This window comes from Bombus flavifrons, chromosome 9, assembly GCF_040668555.2.
Source record: "Bombus flavifrons isolate JBK064 chromosome 9, iyBomFlav1_principal, whole genome shotgun sequence".
Lineage (NCBI taxonomy): Eukaryota > Metazoa > Arthropoda > Insecta > Hymenoptera > Apidae > Bombus > Bombus flavifrons.
In genome coordinates, this window is record NC_138450.1 from 12,697,124 (window position 1) to 12,714,773 (window position 17,650).

General features: G+C 37.9%; 1 protein-coding gene across 13 annotated transcripts in view; it reads right to left on the minus strand.

Annotated features, from left to right (window-relative positions):
* spri (Src homology 2 domain-containing protein sprint) overlaps positions 1–17,650 on the minus strand; it is a 211,924-nt gene that overhangs the window by 47,853 nt on the left and 146,421 nt on the right. For 3 of the 13 annotated variants that reach the window (XM_069120633.1, XM_069120632.1, XM_069120635.1), the window contains exon 2: positions 8,823–9,071. The exons of 9 other annotated variants lie outside the window; for them this stretch is intronic. In XM_069120633.1, coding sequence (XP_068976734.1) covers positions 8,823–8,947 — 125 coding nt within the window. In that variant the 5' untranslated portion in view covers positions 8,948–9,071. Of the gene's footprint in view, positions 1–8,822; positions 9,072–15,228; positions 15,890–17,650 lie in introns of those variants that run through there. One more of the 13 variants, XM_069120640.1, reaches the window with a different exon arrangement.

The window sequence follows — 17,650 nt, forward strand, 5'->3', positions numbered from 1 at the left end:
TTTAAAAGGAAATAATAGACGCACAACGCTTTTTCTTTTATATTTATTTATATTTAGTTATATTTCTTTTATATTTAGTTTATTGAATTATGCACAAACATAATATTAGAGATAGAACGAAATGGATTATACCTAATTCAATAAAATAATATAAGACAGAGATTGTTGTTCATCTATTATCACCTTATGAAACGAAAGAAACTTTTCGGGCAACCTAATATTATAATTAATATCACGTTGATTTAATTAATATTACACAGCGTGACATCGATGAGACTTGTGTGGTTATTACTTTCATATATCTGGTCTTCTTCGCATAAAAATGAGAGTGGGATATAATTAAATAGAGAATGCAAGTAATTAAATTCAAAAGTATAAAAATGTATGGACGACGTTCGGTATAGCGTTGCTATAGTTTAGAAGAATATTTGTGAAAGAGTATCTTTATGAAGATGTTTTGTTCGTTGAGTAAATTTTTCTTCCACTCATTTATACCGTATTACTGTCTCATTTTTCGCTCTATCTTCGTTATTTCCCCGAGCTATCCAAAAAGAAGATTCTTCTCGAGGGTGAAAAATATCATTAGAGCTCGTCTTTTTCCCGTCGTCCCGGTGACTGTACGTTAACGGGGATTAAGGGGATAGAAGCTTAATCTTTTTCAAAATTCATGATTCCTACCGTGGGATGCGCCTGTCAGCTCTAATCTTGGTCGTCCGAGAGAGGTCGTCTCTATCCGACTGAATGCTTGAAATTTTTATTCCCTCGACAAATTTATCTCATTTCTTATATCGAAATTTAGATCACCGCAACAGTTGATTCCATCGAAATTTACTCGACGAAGAAGAAGAAAAAAGGAGAATAGGGGAAAGAAAAGAAGGGCTACAAAAATCTTCAACTTCAACAATAGTTCCAAAGAAGAGAGGAGAGGAGACAAAAACAGACAAAGAGAGAGCAAGAGAGAGAGAAAGAACAAAAAGGAAAAAATTCGAATTACAAGGGAAATCGAAACCGTGTATCTCTCAGTGCGTATATTCGACAGATCGTTTGTCAAACCGAAACAGGCTGATGGAAACAGCGATTCGACGAAGGATACGTTCCATTCTGGAAATTGGTCGGCTGAAACGCGCTGGCCAAATATAGTAATTAGAGGGTACATAATTGCGGGAGTTCGGAATGGTCGGTGATCAAAGGCGAACCGTTTGCCCTTTTCCGTTCATTCGACGTCGCACCGCGCATATTGGGCTTCTGTGCAAAACATTCCACCAAGAATCCACACGAGGGTCTGCGGAAATTTACGCTACGCCCTCCGTTTCCTGTCTGCCATCGTATCTTTAGTCTGTACGAGGACAAATTCTTGATCAGAGAAAAAACGACAAAAAATTCCCCGCTTTCGTCCCTTTTCTTTTCTTATTTATCTGCTGCTTGTGTACGATCCATGAAATAATGATATTCAACCACTGACTACGACGACTTATGTGTCTTGAAAATGAATATACACCAAGTGATGTATCACAGTGTCATTTACTGACATTCTTCGCTAAATCCGAAGGGTAGTTGGACACTGAAAAAGTATCTTTTTAGTCTTTTTCGTTTCATGGACATGTCCAGGAGATTAGCTGCGACTCCGTTGGGATGATTGGCATCTTTTGCCAAATCGAGAGATTTCTTCCATTATCGTGGAAATGTCGGTTTCCTCGTTGATTTGGCGTCTCGAAACATACCAATCTGCACTCTCGATGGCTCTCTTAGCCTCTTGTTTTGTCACCTTTCTATAATTTTGAAATTACGATCAAGCTTGTTGAATGGTTAACTATATTGGGTTGATTTTACCCGAGAAAGATAACTGAGACTTTCTACGAGTTAACTTTCTTATCAATTATTTCTGCGCATTGCAATTATTATTATTCATCTCAGAATAAGTATGAAATCGATATTCATACTTAAAATTCCTTATGCAAACTCATCAGTTTCATCCAAAATCTCTCAACCATCGTCCAAACTCGCAAACTCCAGCATCGTAGCCCTCAATTACTCAAATTGCCCCAAAAGAGCGCACCATCATCACTTCTACCTTAAAACTGTAATCGTTTTACCCAATAAAAAGCACTTCTAATTACTGTTACCCTCATCCAAACTACGATATCTGTCCGTGTGCCGACACGTTCCACGGATACAACGCCAAAGGCGCAACAAACAACCGGTCTTAATCGAGCCTCCGGTCATCCCAGTCGTTTCTTTGTTCACCGTAAGGTCGGGATCGCCGTAGACCGATCGGGATTCCATCGAAATTAAGCGATTGAACCGACTGCTCGGCCTGCAAACGTCGCTTTGTACTTGACCCGTTATCAAAGGCAACCATTATGGCCAGTCCTCCTAGTTGGATTCATGGAAGACCGTGGATTCAAAGGAACTCTGGTTGCAGCCGATATTCATCGCGAAAACGGAGATACTATGTGCCTTGTCTCTTGGCAGAGCACTGCGAGAGAAACGGATGCTCGTGGAAACGGATGTCGTTCCTTTGGAGAATGGAGAGCGTGGGGCGAGTAGATGTGATTGTCCTTCCGGCTAGGAAGATGTTCTTGTTGATTGAGAAATCGGGGACGGAAGCGTGTTTGTTTCGTGATGATTCCAGGGGGCTTTTACGAGTTTATGGCGAGATCGTAAGATTGCGTAAATTCACGTATTCTTTGTAGATACAGATAGAAACATTTTTTATGAATCGAAGAAATTTCTAGTAGGTTTTTATGAATTACACAGAAGTTTCGTGGATTTTTGTGGACTTTTCGCGAAGGACGAAATTCAATAAACTTTATATTAGATTAGATAGAATTAAGGGCAAGTTTTGAAGAAAATAAAATTATATTTGAATTTTGTATTAGATTAGATAGGATTAAGAGTAAGTTTTGACGAATAAAATTATATTTGAAATATCGCGCAAAATCTCTCTTTTACGTCTATGGTACAGGTTTGCGATGATTTCATACTATATCGTAGATACGTTGTGGGAAGTTGTATCGAGTACAAGCACAACGAGAAAACGCGATATATATCCATATCGGGACGAGCAAATCATGCGATCTCTCATCTGTAACCAGTTTCCAGTGATAATCCCATTTCCAGCAGATAATTATTATCCCTCGTCGAATGACTTAACAACTCGTTTCCCGTAGCAAACGAGTTTACATGGTCTAATGGTAGTCAGGTTCCTCGATTAACTTAATCAAATCGATCGGTTTTCATCGCTGAAAAATCTTACGCAGCGTCACTTTATAGTCGACCATCTTACACAGAAACTTCCTCGGTAACATTTTTGCAAAATAATGGTTTCTGTCGCACAAATCACAAAGTACAAAATAAAATCAAACAATCTAAAATTCAATGATGATAATTTCTAATCGTCTCACAGCTGTCTAATTATTACGATCATACATAATCCTCAGATACCATTTAAAGATCGACGTTTCTTAAAGAAATACCACTGGCAGGTCATTTAAGTGGAAACTTCTCTGAGTGACGTTTCTATGACTGCAGGTCTCGCGATTGTTTCTCGAGCTTTTCCCATGTCACGATTTCCCAGCGATCAGCGATGGGAAAACGAAAGGGAAAGCGCAGGCGATATCGTCAACGTTGAATTAAACGATCCTTCCGCTCTCGTGCCTCGTAACTTTAGACTGAAAGTGCTGTATCGTGTTTCGCGTGGTTTCTTCGATTTACCCGCCCGATGAGGTCGAACTTTCCGTCCCGAAACGCTTGTTAGAAATCCCGCTGGTTCCCTGCCCGCTACAAGAAGTAGCCAAAAATTCGATCGATAACGGTAGACACATAAATTTCTCGTTACGACGTCTTAGAACCGTGTTAAATTAAATTTCGTTTGGAATTCGAACGAAATACAGCATTTTAAAAAATATTTTAAAACATTTGTTCAAGTCGGTTTAGACGAAATTGTTTGTTTTACTCATTTTTGTAGCGTATCTTACAAATAATAAGATGGATACTCTAAAGTTACAAGATGATGGAAAATGATTTTTAAAACCAACCTATAATTAATTCGCTTTAAATGTATTAAAAATCTTTGATATAAAAATGTCCTTATTGTTCGTATCCTCGTTCCTCATAATACAAACCTAATTCGTCTTTATATTATTCTAAGCCTAGCCCTCGACCTGCACCTAATTTTTCATACGAAATATCTGAAAAATCGCCAACGACCCTGCATTAACCCCGAGTTCCTGTCGTTTTCACAGCTCCTTCCTACTAAAACGTGTGCACGTGCGCGTGCATTCACCAGTTCACACGTCCTGCACCTCGAGGACCGCATTAGGACGAGTGCACGTCGTTTCGACCCCCTTCGATTCGATAGGGTTGCGAGTGGTGTTAATGCAACCCCTCGATCAACCGACCATTGTTTATTGTTAACGTGTACCGTGCGAGATTGTGTCGGAAACGACGAATCGTTGATGCGCGTGTGTCCCACGAATCCATTGAATTTCGACGATTGTCCGCTTTGGTATTCTAATCGATTGGGGTCATCGAGGATGTTTCTATTATTTTTTACGACGCCGCGACGTGGGAAAAGAGGTAGCAATGAACGTTTATCGTAGATAAAATAAATTTCGTCGATTAAGCGTACGTACTGGCAAAATATTGAGTGCGAATTAAAAATACACACTCGCGATTATTTATTATGAAAGACTTTCATTTATAGTTGGAAATGACACGGGAATAATCGATTTGCCAATTCTTAGCAGTTAAAATTCTTATTGCCAATTTTTAGCAGTTAAAATTCTTATTGCCAATTCTTAGCAGTTAAAATTCTTTTTGCCAATTCTTATGTCACTTGGCAGTTAAAAAAGGGTATTTTTTATATGATTTAGATTAAAAAAGCGACCTTTCATGTGCAAAGATATATTTTTTTTTAAACGGTACTGAGTTCAAGAAATTTTGCATAAAACCCAGGAATAATTACGATTCGATTCGATATTGTTACAAAATAATATTCTTCTCCTACGCGACTATTCTATCCGACTATCCTACAGTTGGCCCTTTGCGTAAAATTATTAAAAGGATTACAAATTAATCTCGAGCAATATAAAAGCTGAAGAAATAATTTGTTCACATACGTCACATGGTAAATGGTATAAAATGCATGAAGCGGTGTTATGTTCAGACAAGATTCGAAGACCCACTTTTAAATGGCACAGGTCGAGGCTAAATTTCAACTTGTCAATTTAAATTTCCCGCAAGATTTAAAAGTCACTTCGCAATGGATGACTCTCCCTCGTGATACGCAACATAGGAGACAAGTTTCGTTCGAGTGGCTCGATTAATTAACGCAACGTCGTTGACGATCGGCCGGTCCTCAAAGAGGCTCCGATTTTTTCCAAGCGGAAAGACGCGTAAAACGCGGGAAAAACGGTAACGAGGCCGCGTTCGCGCATCAAAGACGCCTCGAATGGCTCAAAAGGTCTCGCTTAAATTCCACTTACGGTCCTCCTCGCTTTTTCGCGCGCTCTGCACAGGGCTTTACCGTCCAAGCTCTTTGATGCAAACGCGTTTACTCGCGTTCGCGCTCTTCCGCTCGGGTCACAGGATAAGCTTCCGGTATTCCTTTGGCGTAAACAGCCTCCTCCAAAGGATCACTGCTGTCTTTGCCTGGTTAATTTCGAATTCACTCATTCCGTTCTACGAATAATTGGTAATTGAATTGAGAATTTTAAGAGGTTTAAATTATTTGTTCATCCGTTTGGCATCCTTTGGGTTATTTTGTACAAAGATTGATAACAAAGAGATAAGCGGTTTTATCAAGACGGATAAATTGTCTCAATAGCTTCGCGCGATGGAAAAATCGCTGGGATAGCAAATTCGAAGGTTTTCTATTGCTCGAGATTAATTTGTAATCTTCTTAATAGTTTTAGGCAAAGGGTCAACTGTAGGATAGTTGGATAGAATAGTCGCGTAGGAGAAGAAAATTTTCATCAAAAGTCGAGAATATGACGAGACTGAGACGCATATAATATTTATTTTCTACATTTACTTTTTGCAAAGATAATTCTTATCTGTTTAAGCTTATACATGAAAAGAGACGAGAGACTTCCATACTGAGTAAATAGCTCGATCTACGGCGTAAATTCTACGCGTTTCAGTTAAAAATTAATCTCGCAATTAACGGAGCAACGAGCAACAATATCACCAAACTGTGTAGAGGAACGATGAACGTCGACCTCGTCGCTGTGTAATTTCCGTGCGACGCTCGCAGTTTCGCATGTATATCATGGTATGATTCATTGAGCAACGATGGGACTCTGAACGCTTCTGTGTGCACTTCCGACCAAGCGCAATGTTACCCAGAAATTCTACTGGTTTTAGTCACCTCCCGGCCATATCGTTTCTCGTCTCCCAATCTCCTGCAAGCTCTGTATCGTTTGGCCGAACTTATGAATTTTCCAGTTACCATATTCGATATTTAATACCGACGTTTATAATATGTATGGAAACTCGATAATGTTCATCAACGATATACCAGGTATGTAAATATGAAACCGGAATTTTTGTATAGAAAATACACGTTTATTGTATGAAAATAATTAAAAATATTTTATTCGAAGTATTGCCCATCGCTAGCTATACATTTTTCCCACCTGTCTGGTAATCGGTGGATGCCACGTCAAAAAAAACTGTCGCTCTTTTGAGGCAAACCAGTCATCGAGCCATTTTCGTACATTTTCGTAAGAAGTAAAGTGTCCCATTGATGCAAATAAATAGTAATCGGACGGAGCCAAGTCTTAATTTTTTCATTTATATTATTTAAAGAACGTAATAAAATCTATCCTTTCTACGTCAGTATTAAGTACCATACAGATTAAACATCAATTTGGGGAAGAAATTAAACTTGGAAACAGCGGTTCCAATCTATTTTAAAATATCTCCGATTTCTCAATTTTTCAAAAAAGAAACACCAAAAATAAGTATCGATATTCAATAATAATTCGTTAAAACGTGAAATCCTTTTTTTTCTCGCATCGAGATACGCGAAGCTGGCGAGCTGGAATTTTATTTTAACAGCGTCAACGAGGAACACCCGGTAATTGGAATCCATGGGAGGAACCCCATTATAACCGGGTCAGGATCCTCCCATAGAGTGGCCTGCAGCCGAAAAAAGGAAATAAATGAATCTCTATTCGCAAAGACCCCAAGCGGATTACGGGTAAGAGGCTTACATAAGAATAAACCGAAGGGTTTCTCGCGGCTCGGCCACTTTTGCTATCATATTTCATATTAACCGCTGATTAAAATCGATTTTTCCGCGGTGACATGCGAGACACGAGCCGTTTCGTCGACCTCCGTAATGATTCACGACCGATCGATTTTTCACAAGGCGAAAAATATTTTATTTTTAATCTCGATTCACGAAGCATCGGAGAAAATTCGAAAATCTATCGACATGCTGAAACATTTCTGAGTATTTCCTATTTTAGTTTCCTTTAAAGCGTTATTTAAGGATAGCTTTATTTCCGAAGGAAACGCGAGCGACGATTGCGACTGTTTATTCGAACAGCTTTTTCCATTGCGACTTTTTAAATTCGATCGCTGCGGTTTCAGAACCTCGATCATTTTTGTCGTGACTTTTTGAAGTGATATAGTTCGATATAATAGAATCGACGAATTGCAAACGCGAGTAATTGAATTTTTAAATTGCGGTTGGTTGTCTGTCGAAATATTTCCTATTTTCTTTTTTTTTTTTTTTTACTGCCAATTTCCAGAATTGAATCGTTGTAGGCCGTAATATAGTTTCGAGTCGACAATTCACGAACTTCGTTATACGAGATGATTCAATTTTTATTCTAAATCTAAATTAATTTTTCTAATTTTTTAATCTAAATTTTTGCGATATTCAAATTTCATAATATAGAGTTTTTATGTAAAATTGAAAATACGGATTCTATGAAGATTGTCTATATTTGATTTTTAGAAGGACGTTGACGCGAATGGCTGTTTATGGGAATTGAAAAAAAGAAAAGAAGAAGGAAAAAATACGAGAACGACTCGCGTCGCAGCATCACTCGAAAATTTCCATTTCCGCGTTCACCATCGGGTTCATGGTGGTCGGTGGCGGCGGGATCAATAAACGCAGGTGCCGGCAATGGCAACTGCAACAAGCACGATCCGAGTGCAATGGCCATCGATTAATAATTAACACACGGTTTCGTGGCTATAATATAACATAACAGTCGGTTTTTCTTAACGGTAAATACTTTCTTTCAAACAATTTCATTTCCAATGAAACAATCTTTTAATCGTTTAAAACAGATTATTCGATAGAAACCTATCGACGAAATAGATTCCATAGATACTTCTTTTCAACTAATGTTTCGTACATTAATTCTTTGCAAAAACAAATACCACGTCTTAAAATACTTTATAAACGATCTCCTATTCATTTATAACTTTCATAAACGATCTAATAGTTTTAATATCGTAAAATTATTAAATATCGTTATATCATTAATAGCAAATAACAAGAGTATAAAATATCACGAAATTTTTTCCCATACGATCAATACACGTCAAAAGGATGATAAATTACACGGCAACGAGCAATTCTAACGACAAAAGTACGAAAATACTACTATTTTAAAAGGAATCAACTAAAGGGAATCGTTCTACCATACTGAAAGATGCTTTTCATAAATCATGCAAACGAACGTTAAAATATTCATTGCCTTTCGTCTTCGATTAACCTATAAATACACTTAAAAGGTTTCCTCTGCGTGACTGGAGCTACGTTTTCAACAGGGACATCGATTTTTCATGCGAAAAGTTACCTTTTGACGCCGATCTCCGCGTAACGGCCCCTTGTGGCCCGAGTGGCCACGCTTCTTCCGCTTCCGGGGTTCGTGTACAGCGTCAGTATGTCGCTGTTAATGTTGTTCAGAATCGGTGGTAGCATTATTGCGTTCCTGTTTGCCGACGATCCTTCCGCGAGTTCCACGTATACCAACGCATCTCACAGATACGAGATTTCTCTCGCTTCTCTTTGGTTCACACACTCCTTTTTTGTCCTCGTCGAATTTCTGGGAAGAACGATTTGGTTGTGGTCGAGCTTTCATTTTAGTATATCGAAGGAGGAAGTTCGATTTTGAGTGACCGTTGTACTTCTTGGAAAGTTCTTGGTCTTTACGAAACTTTCGATCGTCGTTCGTTCTTTTGCTTTTTTGGCGTTCTTTTTTTTTTTTTTTTTTTTTTTTTGGTAAAACATCGAGTTTAAATCTCGAGGAATTCAATTACGTTAATTATTTATTTTAGAAACGACCAATTGTAATTTATTGCAGAACTTTTCGTCTATTAAGGAATTTTAATTCATCGAAAGATTCTTTATCTGTGCTTTTTCTCATTAAAGAATTCTTTACTTGACAAGCGCGAAAAGATTTTTTTCTTCTTTTTTATCGGAAACTTCTTAGTCATTGTACAAACTTTTTCGGATAGAACGATCGATTTGCTTCACGGGAAATTTAACTTTTCTCGCTACTTACTCTCCTCAGTAGCAATTACAATTTATAGAATTCTTTGTGCTCTTATAAAAGTATGCGTTGTTTCCTGATTTGGAGTTTTCTAATTAACTTTCGACGATTTTAATGGCGACACAAAGTTACGTAAGCGTGATTTAAATCGGTGTAAGTGAACCTTCTATTCTATTCTATTCTATTCTACTTTTCTATAGACTACTTCTAGTGCACTTTGACCAAAGTACTATGTCTACTTCTACTTCAAAGTTCTGGTGTTCTAAACGAGCCTCGATTCAAACAGTTTCTTACGATAAACACGAAAATGGTGGTGACTAAAGAACGTACGATAAACAGGTGGCTTTGACGAACTTGACTGAAATGCAAATATGTCAATCCTTATGCCGTAATATTTTTTTTTTTTCATAAAAACGCATTTAAATTAAAACTCGATGTTTAGCGAATTTTTAGCTCCAATAAGACGGCGAATCGTCTGTGGCACGCGATCGAGGCGCCAGAGAATTATCGCCACGTCATAAACGACTTAACGCAGTGATTATTTATTGTCGACGATTCCGAGGAAAAGTATGCGTCTGTTGGCGATAGAAATTACCCGTGAAATATCGCTACAAGGCTGGTCGAGTAATTAATTGGCGGAGATAAAGTATTTTCGGGAGAAATTGCCTAGATCACTCGTTCTTACCCCTAGCTGTAATTGTTATGGGAACTATGGGAAAAATGATCGAAGGGGTCCGAGTGAATTGAAATAAAACGAATCAAACGTTTGATCTACGATCGATATTTCGTTCGTTTGTAAGAAAAATTATCACCGGTTATAATCATTCGTTCTCTTTTGAAAATTCAGAACCGACGATTGTTATAAATGGAATAAAATATTTATTGTAAAATTTAAATAAACTTTTTATAGTATTCTACAACGTAAGACGTAATAATTAAAAATAGAAAAAGCACGCCAGCAGGATCTGTACGAAATAACAAGCGAAGGAACCAAAACTCGACGGACTATTCCCGCAGGAAGCCCAATTACACGAATATACTTAAAGCCAAAGGCAATCTTTGCGTCGTGTCAGCCGAAACGTCATCACAAAAGGTCCAGAATAAAGAAGAATATTTTTCGTGCTCTGGAAATATAACAGGGCTATGAAACGTTCCTATGATCAAAGTTCTGAGAACGGATAGACATAAAAGGAACCTGGACCAGCATGTTTGAGACACGCAGTGTTATTACGATACCGATCGGAAAAAAATTGCCAGCAAAAAGAGGAGAGAAAGGGGAAAGGGAGAAAGAGGTGCACACACGCGATTTGAGAAACGTCCTCGATATTGGACCAACGAAAAATGGCCAGATGTGATGAGAAAGCAAGAGAGGAAAATGCCAACTGCTGGAGGTCATCGATCGTCGTAGTATTCGCCTGCAGATTTCTCATTCGTTATCAGACTTTTTTCTACATTCCTTTTACGCTTTATTCGTTATTAGAAGGGCCACGAAGAAGATACGACAGCACGCGAGAATTATATTTCCTAATAAACGGTCTCCATCAGGGATCACGTTCGTGGGTATTCGATGATTCTTCCGACGGAGGAAAAAAAAAAAGGGACGAGGGTCTGTCATAATGACGTGCAGTTTGAACAGTGACGCCATGCTGAATGTACTGCTCGAAATAAGTGGAGGACCTCGCCCCTCGACCAGTGAATTGAATTAGCGACGAAGAAGATTGAACAACTTCCGTCGGTTTTTATTCAAACGAGGTCCCGTTTCAAGGATTCCTTAAAATCTGTCATCTTTTATTCCTAATTCTACGTTCTGTTAGCCTGGTTAATTAATTTTTCTCATGTCATTCTCATATTCGAGTCCTATAGCTTCCTTACATTATTTATTATTTCTCGGTCTGTTACTTTTCCATTCTTTGCTCTGTCTTCGTCATCGCCAGAGAAGGTTCTGTTTCAAAGATTCCCTGAAATTCCTAACTTTTGCGTATAGTTTCATCTTACCATCCAACTTTCCTATAACGAGATATTCAGCTCTTTGGCTTGAGACGAATAGACGTTGATAATTAAAAATTAGTCATCCCGTGGAACGCGATCATGCGATAAATAAATGTGGCCAGATCAGGGGAATCGCTTTAGCCTTTTAACAGGTGCGGTTTCGGTGAAATCGGTAACAACGTGTCAGGTCCATGGTTTAATTGCGATCGATCGCGTGAATTGCTGGACTGGCCACGCATATCCTGGTATTAATATTAAATACGACAGTCGGCAGATCGCGGAAATGAACGTGAAACTGCGGATTTAGGGGTGGAAAGTCCGTGTGCATGTAAACTGTCGACAAACACTGAACAGGGACACAAAGGGTATTTTGCAGCCGAATTCCGTGGTGGTTCGTTTCGCAGCTAATTCTCGCTCGAAGGCCGCTATTGCGAGGCTGATTTGCATAGCATAGTTTCCTGGCTATTTCGACGATTTGCCTGCAATATATCGAAACATATATCGCAAGATACTAATATGTTAAAGAGAACCGCACAGTATTTCCTCGATTCTTTCGTATAAATTTGGCAGAGTAATATTGCAAGCAAATAAATAGAAATTTTATAAACGATTTATGAGATAATACAAATTCTTGTGTTAAAAAAAAAAAAATCAGTGAAGGTATTCTTTAACAGAATATCGAGAATAAAAATGATTATACTTAAAGGCTGTTAAAGAATCTGAGAATCGATATCAATCACCGATCAGGAGTGGAACGCGTCCAAAATATAATAAAGATAATAAATAAAAAATATATATTGCACCATTATAAGTAGAAGCTCTATAGATAACATCGAACGTAATATTAATCGATAAAGTGAAACTAAAGAAAATTGCAATTGTCATTATCGCTGCAAGGCTTAGTAACGATTTTATCTAATAATTCCCTATCAAATTAATCAGACGCGTAATCTGCGAGATACTTCATTGAACCAATTCGAAGCGAACGCGAAGAATTTTAAGATACATCCGCATTGAAACATCAACACGAACATCGCCAACGAGAGTAACGAAACAAAAAGAAGGGAATAAGAGAAACGAATAAAGAGGAGAGTAACTCGTTTCACTAACGAGTCATCAATAAAGTAGACGCGTTTCGTATCAGCAACGAAGACAAATCGTTTCGTATCTCACGACGTTCATTCAACCTACGAAATCTCGAGATTCACTCGAAGGATCGACGTCATTTCGTTGGTTTCGAAATAAAACGACGATTGAGAAATCGTCTGCGCTTGAATTGCGATCGCGTGAATAGTCGAGCGTGATCCAAATTCGAACATCTAGACGGGCTGCAGACGAAACTGCATGAAAAGTGACTGACCGTACCGTGGTTCTGATTTACAGGCGGATTTATTTTGGGAAAATCTCTATCGTGTTTGATATCCTGAATGGGAGTTTGCGTGGGATAGAAGTAGATCTGGGTTGCAGAATTATTTATAGAAATTTGCATAACTAGAGTGCTCGTGGTCAGTCTGCGATGAAATTTGTGAAATTTAGGCGAAAAGCGCGCAATTTCTATGCGGTCGAAGAAAATTGTAGGCAGGTTATATCTGAATTTTTCAAAAGATTTCGAGAACCTGAAAGAAATTTGAAAAATTTCCAAGGCATTCGTCAGATTCACTCGTCTCGCGTTTCTTCTTTTGGTACGTACCTCGCAGGTAATTAAAATTGTTAAAAATGAAACTGGTTTGGCGAGAGAAGAGTTTACGATTGGATTTATAGAAGCCTTTGAATTTTTAACTTGTAATTCCTGGTGCAAAGTTTCATCGCATCGTAAATGATATTGATCTGTTATATGCAATCACGATGAAAATAAAATTAATATATCAAATTGCTTGTAATTTCGTTGGAAAAATAAAGTCAGGTTCGTTCGTGTACAGTGACATATTAAAGAAGGAACACTCGATTTGTCCGAAGAAAGTAATTCGAAGAACCTCCGATAAGCTGTCTCCTCTCCCTCGCTTCTTTCCTTTCTCTTTCCTCCGTGGAACAGAGTTTCCCGTCACGTTCTTGATCTGTCTTGATCGCAGAGCGATCTCCTTGGCCGAAAGTTAATTTGCAACCGCGTCTTTCTCCGTGATGCTTTATCGTTCAGAGTCCCAATAAAAAGCGACGTGAAAATATAACGCGATTTGTATGAAAATTAGAAAATGGAAACAGAAATATACATAGGAGAATATAAAATAAACAGCGGAAATTTAGAATCATTAATTGTCATATTTCTCATTTGATAAATATTAATTTTTATACATTTTTCGTTCGCTTCGCTTATCGAAACAATCTTATCCAAATAATAAGCTTCGTCGAATTTTAGTTTTTCCTTGAAAAACGCTGTTCGATCGGTCAGAAAAATGTTTTTCTTCCTTAAGAGGAATTAAAGGTGTTAAAGCTGGATTTAATTGAAAGCTACGAAAGTAGAGTGGCTTGAAATGTAGTCGTAATTAATTTTGTTAAAAGAATGGCGTGTTTAAACAAACCGACAATTTTTAGATATCCACAAAAATGAACTTTGCAAGTATGTTACTTATTAGCATAGGAATGCCATAATCTTTCAAGTTGAATAACGCGATATTATTAAGAAATCATTGAAATTTTATTTCGAAGCACAGTTTCGACGAGAAACGGTTCTAGTCTCGGTGAATAACGCGCTTCTGTTTAATCTCGATGATCGTTTCTCTCGATTCGATCGAACATTTTTGCGGTGAAATCTTTTTCAATTGTATTTTTCCATTCTTTATCGGGTAGAACGTGACAAATCAGTGGAAACGACCGTGTGACTAGTGTGACTATACGCTATACTACACACCTTTCGTTAGAACTGATTCATTCGTCGCGCCGCGTCGATTCGATGGAAAGCCAAAGCCACGCAAAACTCGCCTAAGGCTACTTTTAAGTTTGTCGACGCAGACTGCGTGGAAGCAAAATTCCGAAGGAAAAGTACGGGCAATATTTTTGCTAATGCTGCGACTCGTCGCAGAAATATGCAAAAGTCATAACACGAATATTGGAAGAGGAAAGAAGATGCAAAAGATAGATAATTTCATCTCACATAACTTATTTCTTTTATTTTAGGATAATTTTGTTTTAGGACTCTTTTTATTTCGCAATTGACAAATATTGTACATACGAAAATGTCCACGTAACAGAGTGGAATTTTATTATAAAATTTGATTCGGATGTAATCTGGTTTGATGACGCAAAACTATTCGCACGAACAGACGGATCTACAATGACTTCGTTCTTTGTGATGACTACACGTAGGTGTAAAAGTAACGTAACATTATTACATACTTAAGTGGTAGGGAAAATAAATTTCTATTTAGGTTTCATTTTTTTCTGTTTAATTACGATTATAAAAATATGAAGTTGCATAAACATGAGCAGTTTAATTATTAATTTTAGAAATTCGCGATATTGTTAATGTATCATTGAGATACTATTTTTAAGAGAAAGAAAACTAAGCGATTCAAACCTTAAAGCTACGATAGTTCAATTCATTGAACCTGCACATTGATTAATGGATTTTCCAGAAATTCGACTGCGCGTATCGCGTGCTATCACACGACGCGACGTTTTAAAGGATTCGGAACGCAAACGTTCCTCGGTTGATATTTCGCAGAAATTTTATGAACGCCGTTTCACGATTTCACGAATTTTTGATAAACTTTTTATCGGCACTCACCTTCTCAGTCTATTCAACAGTTTTTTTAGCATAATTCATCACAACCTCGAGGATCTAGTAATACGAGCAGCGATTCAATCGTCGGCGAGAAATTCGCCAGAAAGAACTTTGTCCATCGTCGATTGAAAATTCGGCTATAACGTTATGTAACGTAACGTAAAATGTAATTTCGCACTAATTATTCATAAATTGTTGTCTTTGCAGTAAGATAACTCTTTTATTTAAACAAACATGTTTTCCTCTATTTTATTTAAAACTAATGCTCCTCGATAATCGATAAACCGATAACTTTACGTATAAAAAAAGGCACACTCAGAGAGGAATACTAAAAAGAAGAGGACTCTGCCTACTTTTGTTATTATCTTGCACGGGATGAAACAACGATGTACACATTTGCACCAGAACAAAACAATTCCCATCTCATCCTTTCCACGAATCCCGCAAACCACGATTCCTTCGAACGTAACATCAATTATACCTTCACGGAAAAGATTACTGCACAAATGACGTTCGTCCAGCGACACGTCCCGCGACAAACTGAATCACGCTCGAGCGAATCACTATCGCGAGAATAGTCGCAAACAAAGTGTTTATCGCGCGAAAAACCGGGAATAATCGCGTTTATTGAGCACCAAGAACGTCCAATCAACCAGTCACGAGCATTGATCCCGGAGGCTGGCATGGAACTGCGGCCGCACCACCCACGACGACGTCCAACAGCCTCGACTCGTCGTTATCGAAACTGATAAGTGACACGAGCGACGTCATCCAGCGAAACGTTGGTCCTTAATTTATATATGTATACATTTATATAAAAATCGATGTCCTGATTGACTGATCGACGCATAACTTTTGAAAATATAAAATTCGCAAAGTATATTCCTGTCATGACGTAAGCACTCGTTAAGAAGGGATGCTTTGAAATTCATTCACTAAGAGAATGAAAAGGGACAAAATGTTTTTCACGGTTTCCTCCATATCACGAAATGTGTTTGAAAAATCTGTACAAGCGTTTTCAAAATTTCACCCCCAAAGGGGTGAAGGAAGGAGGAGGGATAAGAGAGAAAAAAGGGCGAAGCTAAGAAACTAGAAAATGTTAAGTAAAACGGAAAACGACAGACAGGTGTTTGAAAAACCTGTACAAGTGTTTTCAAAATTTCACCCCCAAAGGGGTAAAGGAAGGAGAAGGAGGAGGAGGAGAAAATGTTAAGTGAAACGAAAAAGGACAGACTTTAAAAAGGAGAGAGAAGGGAGATGATCCACTAGGAAGAGGAAAAGAATCTTTCTAAAGTTTCTAAAACATGTAAATTTTCTGCAGTCGTTGCCAAATTTAACGCGTGCAAACTAACCTCGTACGATGTTGCGTGTCATCGCTTGACACGTAGATGCAGCAACGAAGAAAATGTTTATTCTCGATGCAAGTACACGTACGCTGTTTCGTGTAGTTACACAATTCTCGCTAGAGAAGTTTCCACTTCTGTTAATAAGCACGAACGCGTCTAAATGCATTCTGTTAACAATCCTTTGTCCTTAGGACTCTTTTAAGAACAATTCGAAAATCCAACAGCGAACAAAGATGTTACTATGTCTAAGAAATTGGGAATTTTCCAGTCAACTTGGTAGTTTCTTTTTACAGGACAAAGAGGTAATTTTTAAGGGTTGAAGAGGTATTTTCTGCGAGTTTCTATTGGAGAGTGGTTGCAGAATTATTCCGGGGTGAGATGCAGGAGAATGGAGCAGACAGAGATCCCTTATCGGTCGTGATGTATAGCACAGAGATTGGGCGGGTGCTGGAGAAGATTTCTTTCGAAATCAATGGAGTTCCTAGCTGAACCGTGTGGATTGTAAAGTACCTCCTTCAGTGGCTTTTTTATTTTATGCGCGATAGTATCATTGAGTTACACAGTCATGAATATAAGATTTGTTACGTGTGGTAGATTTATGAGTAATTGTTTCGTATTGTTCCCAAGTTGAGGAGTTTTGTTCTATTTCGGGTAATTTTATTGTCTAGAGAGACAATGCTGGAGGATACTCGAGGATGAGTCTTTTGTTTCCCTTTAAAAACAGTATTGCTCAGCTTATGGATGGTGATAAAGTAGAGCACATACTAGATCAAAGCGTTTCTTAATCTTCTGTTAATTTCATTACATTATTTTATTCAATGACATATTGTTATTTGTTCATATTGTTCGTTCAATGCGTTGTCCTTTTATCGTAGGCAAAATATATGAACTTTTAATACGTGTAATATTTGTAACAACCATATACAGTCTATGCGTTGACAATCGTTTTATGGATGTTCAGAAGAAGGTGAAATTCAGAGTTTGAACACAGCAGAAGAATCTTCATCTAAAGCAGAATAGATAGAGCGAATAAAAGGTATAACACGTTAAAAATGTTTTCATCGTATTTAACAAAATGC